The sequence below is a fragment of the Anser anser genome (assembly GCF_964211835.1).
Source record: "Anser anser genome assembly, chromosome: 2".
Lineage (NCBI taxonomy): Eukaryota > Metazoa > Chordata > Aves > Anseriformes > Anatidae > Anser > Anser anser.
The window spans coordinates 108,397,777-108,405,882 of record NC_139721.1 but is presented as its reverse complement, the minus strand read 5'-3'; the positions used below and the strand labels follow the sequence as shown (position 1 = coordinate 108,405,882).

Sequence of the window (8,106 nt, the reverse complement as noted above, 5' to 3'; positions counted from 1 at the left end):
GATTTTAGCTGACCTAGCATATATCAGTAGTACAGTTAGAGCCAGCAGCCTGCAGGAAAAAGTGGGCACAGGTGTTTCCATAGCAAGGCCTGTGAGTGTCTCCCATACATACTTCCAGTCTAAGCAAGCACATGAAAGGCTTGGCTTGTCGCTTACCTAAGGAACCAGGAAAACAAGGGAAAGCTAGATTTTGCTTGTGTCCTAATGCCCATATAAAAATAAAGACAGATGAAATACCCTTACTACCTTGTTAAATTCCATAAGCCGGAAGAGAATGTGCTGCACACAGGTACAAGTAAAATCCCTTGCTGGCAGGTTTGCAGAAACAAATTTTTTATTTACACAGGCAAGTCTATCTTTAGACCCCATTTACCTCTTTACATTTCTCGAATATTTACATGACTTCATGATGCTCCAAGAAGGGAGTGATGAACAAAAAGATTACAGAAACTGTCAAAAGCATAGCAAAAAAAACCCAACCTATCATTGTGCTTTAAAACTTATGAGCTAGAATAATGTAGAAGAAATGTAGTTTTAGCACTTTGGTCCTAACGGTCATGCTCTAGAAGACACTTAAATAGCAGAGGGGATTTCAGAAGTGACCGTATCCGGAGGTTGCCAGTGACAATTCATGAGTGAATCGTAGAGTTCTTCGCTTGTCTCCGTGAATTGTCTGTTCATTTCATCAACATCCAAGTAGAGCTGTGGATCTGAAAATAAAAGCCTGGTAAGTCCAAGTATCAAATCTGAGGCATTCGCACAAAAAAACTTCACGTGAAATGGCTAATAAAACGTATTTTAAGCTAAGTGTAATAAGCTATTAGATCTACTAATTTTAGTGAGGTATTTAGTCCTCTAAAATTTTGAGCCTCACAACTCCAACTTTTGGGAATTTGTATATTAGAAGGCTGGGACTAGAACTGTCTTTCAAGATAAAGACAAAGACAATGTTTAAGATAGTAAAGATAACGTTTAAGGATAATCAGCCATGAAACCCTCCCAAGAGTCATTTAATTCACTTCTACGGCAATACACGTTACATAGGATAGTTTCTAAACACTAACACAAAATGCCTCCACGTGAGGAACTTTGCAAACCTTCCAGGACACAAATATGTTTTGTACCGTATTTGTAAGTGCAAGCTGAATCCTCCTTTTGGAATCTGCAACATAAGCTTTTACCTCAGGGTGGAGAACAAAGCTTTTGCATATTACTGAGTTTCTAATATAAAATCTGTTTAGCGGAACCAATACAAAGAACAAAATTCTGTCTTAGACCATTTTCAAATGGGAATGAAGGCACAGGTACAAGAAACCTGCTGCGAAGCACTGACAGTGTCCCGTTTTACTTGATGCGGTCAGTGTATGCTGTATCAGCTTTAAAACCCCAGCTGATTGCAGATCAACCCCACAGAGGTTTGACCTCAGCTGAATTTTCAAGATGTTCTTCATCCAGTAGAGGTTGGCTTGTATTGTTAAAAGGCACAAGGATGGCTAAACTCAAGTGACAATGATAGAACCCTTATTACCGTCAGTAATTAGGTCATCACCGATTGCAGTCATAACTGAAGATTCCTGAAAGACAGAAAAGGCTAAGTTTAATCATAACTCATTTCAGAAAGCATCACAGATTCAAAGTGCTGCAGTCTCAACCCATTCCTTCTTCCTACAACTACAAGGATAGATGGCATTTTATCTACTTATTTTTAGAAGAAAGCCAATATTGCAGTACAGGTTGGAAGGGACCTCCGGAGGTCACAACTAATAAATTGACCATGATAAGACCACTTACAACAACTGTTTAATTTGCTTTAAGCAAAGCAAATCAGAAGAACAGGAACAGAAGAAGCATACGCAATTATGCTGTCAAAACCATTCTTTGGTATGCGTGAACAAATAATGGTGTATAAATCACTAATTCTATGGATTTACTATTTAAGCACTTAAATACAAACACCTCTGAATGGAATCTGCTCTTTTAACTTCACACTAAGCAGAAAGCATGTTTTCAACTTCGGATTCTTTTTGCTGATTCACACAAATCTGTACAACGTATTATCTGTGAAATATTTTCTTTACAGCAAGCGTGCAGTATCTTTACCTCAAAAACAGCTGGAGCCATTAAAGAATCTCCTAAAGAGCAGTCTCCAACAGCTTGCATGCTGTCATAGGGAGCATAGGAGCTGTAGTTGTAGTCAGCGTAAGCATCGTAACTCCTCTGCGAGTGGTAGTTCTGGTAATCTTGGCAATAATCATTATAGTTGTATGACTGGTACCGCTGCAATTCTGCTTTCAGTCTGAAACATGAGAAGTTGCATACAGTCAGAGAACAAGAGACTGTAAACCCAGTTCTGAACTTAAACAATTTGTCAGCTTACATACTTCAAAACTTAAAAGGAAGCTTTCCTAAACAGTCACCTAAGTGACAGCTTAAGTCACAGCTCAAAACCTCATTTCTATAGAAGCAAGCATCCTCACCTTTGCCAATACCAGAAGGAATTGTTCTCATGGATTAACTCCAGAGCCTTGACATGGTTACCTGTACACATCAAGTATTTTTAGCGTTGGCATAAGCAAGCTGCTGCTATGTCTATGTGCTTTGCTAAAGATTGATTTAAGACCAGAGACATTTATCAAGCACAGCTGCTTTAAAGATGCAGTCTTAACCCTTCTATCTTTTGTTTGGTTAATTACTAGATCTTATTTCCAGAAAGAAGTGAATGGAGTCAGATTATCCATTTCAAAGAAGCATCTGACGCTGCCTGTCAGTTTGCCATGTCTACCTCCACCTGCTCAGTTTTTTTGTTTGTTTAAAGTCCATTAAACATTCAACAGCTGCCAACTATACCGCTCAGGTGAAGTCAGTCTTGCTTAACAACACAATCGCGATTCTCCAGCATGACGCCTTATTATTAGCGGGAGAATTACAAAATACACTGGTTCTTAAGAAGAAAGGGCCAGCTGATTAGCTTTCACTACTTTCCCTTTCAAGATTTTCTCAGGGGCAGCTTCAGACTAATGACAAGAACCAAGACAAGTGCTATCTGTACTAAAACTGAGGTACACTGCATAAAGAACATTCAGATAACCCAGCTGCATATTCAAAAAAATCCGCTGTTTAGACTTGTCTTCACTGATTCTGTACAGGCAGACCTCCTGTGTTTGCAGTGCCCAGTTTCTCTGACTTGAATTGGGGATGCAGAGAAGTGAGTTCTATGCTTTTGGGGAAGAATACAAGCTGAAGGCATTCTGAAATAGCTTCCAAACTAAGCAAACATGAGGGACAAACTAATCCAATGGCTGGGTATTTCAATGCTAAGAGAGCACGGTACTCAGCCATTCAGAAACGTATTACTGATGTGTATTTTAATACCTACATTTGTTTCAATACTGCAAAGCTACACAAGTTCTAATAAAGAGGTAATCCATTGTCTTGTTACTGTAGTAAACAAACAGAAGATACATCATCTTAGGTCTTCTGCTTCCAACTGCACTCTTCCTACATACAGTTGTGTAGGGAAGGAAAATCTGAAAATACTGTTGACGTTCTTCTGGATAGCCGAAGCAAGAAAACATGTTTGTGGCTTATTCTTGTTTTCAAAATAAAACGATATTAATTTAATCAAAAAATTTTGGCAAAGAAGTTTGGACAGTGCTCTCTTGGAGAAGAGCATTTCCATTCTAAAGCAGAAGGAGGCAACATTTGCAGAATTATGCTAGGTAAACAGAAACAGAAGTGTCATTTTTTACTATTTAACAGAACACACAAGCTGACCTCATGAACATACTGAAATTGTTTATATGAAGTCCTGTTTTGTCAGTATCCTGGATCAAAGTTCATCAAATTTGGTATCAATTCTTTAACCGTTCAGAGACCTGAATTGCCTTAAATAAGTGATAGAACTGAGCCGGTAGAGTAAGAAACCCTCTCAGGAAGTGCTAAGCTTTAAACTCCCCATTGCCCTAAGCTCATGAAAAGCAAAGAATAGCATTCTAAACCTGTTCTAGTAATAACGCCTTTGGCTTTCTCCCTGCGTTCCCATTTTTCCCCCCCACTTCTTTCCTGTCAACCCACTGTAAAACTAGTTATGTGCTTCTCTCAAACTAGAGGGAAAGCTCTAAGAACAAGAACTCCCTAGCATATAAAACCACTTGTTGTCCCTTCTACCTTATGCAGGCCCAAACCTGAAAATATTTACCAATGCATTCAGCTTTGCTACTGTTGAGAAACAAGGCTGGTTACAATGGCAGCTAAGCCCAAGTTGCGCTGTCTGGCTAGACTTAACAGTTGGATTCCCCCAGCCATCCTGAAGCAGGTTGATGAATCCAGGGAGTCAAAACATAGGACTTCTGCATTTCTGGTTTTGTAGACTGCATCCTGTGTACAGCCACTACAGCAAGGGCCACAGACTTTCCAAAGGCAGAGCTACAAGAATCTGATTATTTAGAATAACTGTATCAATGCACAACTCCTTGGTTACCTTTTAGAAATTCCTATGCTCAGCCGGATTCCTTTTCCCCCCAGACCTGGTGCGTTCTGGCAGTCTTGCAGTGCCCTCATCTGATCACCTTGCTCACCAAATCTGACATAGGCATACCCTCTACTATTTTCAAAAGGGAGAAAACCAATTCTAGTATGCATAACAGTTACAAAGCTAACGAATTCAGTTTCTGTCTTCTACAAAAAACAGAAGATAGCAGCTACTATAGCTTCTATTACTTAAGCAACCTCTCTGGCATGTGCACGTGCACAGAAAAGGCTTTCACCAAATTAAAACACTTGGGCCAGAAGCAAAAAGCTTATTCCTTGGTAGCATTAAGATGCAACTCACTGAGAGCCAGCAAAACAATACATTTTAAGTGCTCTCTGCGTAAGTAATCAGATTCCATATTTCTGCATATACAGCAGTTAATCAGTTAGCACTAACCCACTCCTTTTGGAGCCACAAACTTTATTGGTCACAAACACCAAGAGCTGGCTGTAATTATCTGAACCAGTATTAACCGGTACCTCTGAACTCTTCAAACAAAAATATCTTTCAGGTGCTCTTAGAAGAACAACATCAATTGCCTGCAACAATTTGATGGCTTTGCTAAACGGAGCACTGAAAAGCACAGTGGTACAGTTTCTTTTGTAGCCTGTTCAGAAATTATAGCCCCGTGCCTACAGCTTCAAATCAGGCCAAGCTTACCAGCCCAACTCTTACAGCTTAAGTTCACTGCACTTGAATGCCTTCAAGACGTGCTTTTAGGAGCCATGGAGAAGAACCCTCTGGTAAGACCACCATTATAAAGTACTGAGTGTCGTTTTACACTTAAAATAGAACTATCTGTTACAGTCATTCATCAGCTTTCCCTAGGCTGCTGCTCTCTCACTACTGAATGTGATCCTGCTCTCAGTTTGCCACTAACTTTTTCCCCCAGCGTTTATGGCCTCTTTTCATCTATGACACTTTTAAGGGACTACACCGTGTTGAAAAATGCTGGTTAACATTTCCTTTTACACAAGGTGCCTCATCGAATTTTCCTGACTAAACCAAACCCCAGAACCTTAACTAGAAGAGGAAGCACACAAACACACACGCCTCCCTGGCCACCATATCTCCCCAAAACATATCTGTTCAGTAACAGACCAACTGTAAGAATACTGCGATTAAAATCAGTATAGCTCTATACACTGCTTTTGTTCGGGATTACTAGCTAATGTCCTTCCCCTTACCCCTTCTGGAATTAATACTGAATTCTGTACTCTAAAACGCGGTTCTTAAGTCATACAAATGACATTTAACAATCAGAATTTTTCCACACAGTGATCCTCAATAAAAACTTCAATCCTCTACTGCAGTCTTTCAACAAATTAAAGGAATACAAAACTGGCTAATAACTGTTCAGTGATTTTTGGACCTTTGTAGCACTAGAGTAACAGCAGTACACTCTGCAGCATAGTTGCAAGTACGTGGGAATAAGATACTCTCTCTCATCTCTTTTTTTCTCTGAAAAGTGTGAGGCCTCTATTTCACCCTACTAAAGATTTTACCACCAACTGTACTGCTAGCATTGAGACACTGCAACTTCTGTGCTTGTATGAGATGCAGGACAGGTTCCTTAAGGTGTCGCAATTTTTTGTCTAAACCTAGTGTTGAGATCAAAAAAGGGATTGCTACTAATTGCGTACGTATCAATAACCAGGACAGAAGACATGCTGCATATAGGAATTAAACTTTTTCTAAAGCTCTAGTACATGAACATATCAAATCCCGCAGATTTTTTCTAGTATGGTTTCAGAGGTCTTACTTGATGGACATAAGCGCACAAGTGAAGACAAAAGATACACTGTTTACCTGAAGTACTGGTTTGCAAGTACTGCTTCTCTTCTGTCCTTCCCAAAATAAACTGTGAGGCAGCTGCAGACTCTGCACCTGAACACTCTGAGTGAACACCCAATGTAAATGATGGCAAGGCAGCATTTTGTGGACGCAGCCGCAGCACCAAAACCTGCAGAAATAAGTGAATGTCAAGTCCGTAACCCACGGTGTATCTGCAGTACGTGAAGGTTTGAACTACATTCTAGTCCTGATCTTTCCAGTCAAAACTGTTTAACAAACAACCCACCAAACAGTAAAACAAACAAGAAAACCCCATGCTTCCTCTCTACATAAAACTTTTCACAATTGTGTTTTCTGCCCACCACCTGGCTTTAAAAAGTATACGAACTTCTTTGATGTTTTTAGTCTGAACTCCAAATGAACAAAGTGTAGGGCATGTAAAGAACAAGCACGTCATTAATGAAAGCTTTTCTCTAAAAAGGATAAACTTATTCTTGGGGAAAAGTGTGGAAACAGATGTTATCTAGGCAATATTCCTACAGGAAAAACGAATAATTTTGCCACACCTCAAAGGAAAAAATAATTGTGCTTAACAGGTAAGAAAATAAAAAAAATCAGAGCAAACCAAAAAATAAATCACAGAATATGCATCCTCGTTTTAATCATTAAGTATTACCTTTGAGCTCTGCTTTGGTGCTTGGCATTGCACTTTCACAGGCTACACACTTCGTGGCCTCTGCTTTGTTTTGAACCAAGCAGGTCTCCCAATCCCAGCTTCCTTCAGGCTTCTTGAATTTGTCTAAATCCAGAAATTCTCCAGAAGGAGCAGAAAATGCAGATGCACTACTACTGGTCACAGGTGTTGGACCCTCTGTGAGACAAACAAGACAGTTAACCATCCTGTTTGAACATGAACTATAAAATGAGCATTAACTTTTAAATTTGATTTGTCAAATCCCACAGAAATGTTCAAAACTACTCCGCAACTCCCCCCCCCGCCCCTGAAAAAAATAAAAGCCACCAAAAACCCACAAAGAAACAAAGAAACAAACAAAAAAACCAGAGTGGAACTCAAAGCTTCCAAACAACACACAACTCTGTTCAGCACACAAGCTTCTGCTGCTGTTGACGACAGTGTAACCTCCATAAAGAGGCCTGACAGGTGCCTTTTAAAAAAAAGGTGCCTTTTAAGAGAGAAGCAGAAGATAACGCTTCTAATTCAAAACCGGAAAGACAAGAATGGCTCTTCCCTTCCACAGCACACGCAGAAAACTTTTATCCTAGTATTACTTGCATCGCTCTTCCTCTTGACAAGTGCAACGTAACCGTGCAATTCACTGCACCATGGTCACAGTAAACCCCTCATTTCCAAAATTCCTCCTTGCAATGGCAAGAGCCTCAGACAAAGATGCCGACTGACCGCTCAGAGGTTGGAAGTCCAAGAGAATCAACTCTGTCTGAAATCCATTATCTTACCTCATGAAATTTCAGTCTTACCGCACAGGATGATTACAAAAGCCCGGTCTAGTCCATCTTAATTTGTTTCTTCCACGATATATTTGCACAGGTGTTTTTCGATGTAATGGCATGTTAAATGACATTTAGAGTCAAAGTTAGAATTAGAATCGTATTTTAAAAACAATACAACCACGCTCAAAATCAATTACGGTCACACACAATGGGAAACAACCCAGTACTGCCCTGAAGAAGTTACCCAGCGGGTCACTCGCTTTCTTGAAGCCTACCACTGACCTTCATAGGCATCTCTCTGCTTTAGCTTA

At 39.9% G+C, this 8,106-nt stretch overlaps 1 protein-coding gene across 1 annotated transcript in view; it reads right to left on the bottom strand.

The window, feature by feature from the left end:
- Nucleotides 1-315: 315 nt before the first annotated feature.
- LOC310894404 (uncharacterized protein C6orf52) overlaps nt 316-8,106 on the bottom strand; it is an 8,461-nt gene continuing 670 nt past the window's right edge. Inside the window, exons 2-6 of the mRNA XM_083824466.1 lie at nt 7,002-7,196; nt 6,341-6,494; nt 2,101-2,296; nt 1,529-1,574; nt 316-710 (exon numbers count right to left, since the gene is read on the bottom strand). Coding sequence (XP_083680592.1) covers nt 574-710; nt 1,529-1,574; nt 2,101-2,296; nt 6,341-6,494; nt 7,002-7,029 — 561 coding nt within the window. The 5' untranslated portion in view covers nt 7,030-7,196 and the 3' untranslated portion in view covers nt 316-573. The remainder of the gene's footprint in view (nt 711-1,528; nt 1,575-2,100; nt 2,297-6,340; nt 6,495-7,001; nt 7,197-8,106) is intronic.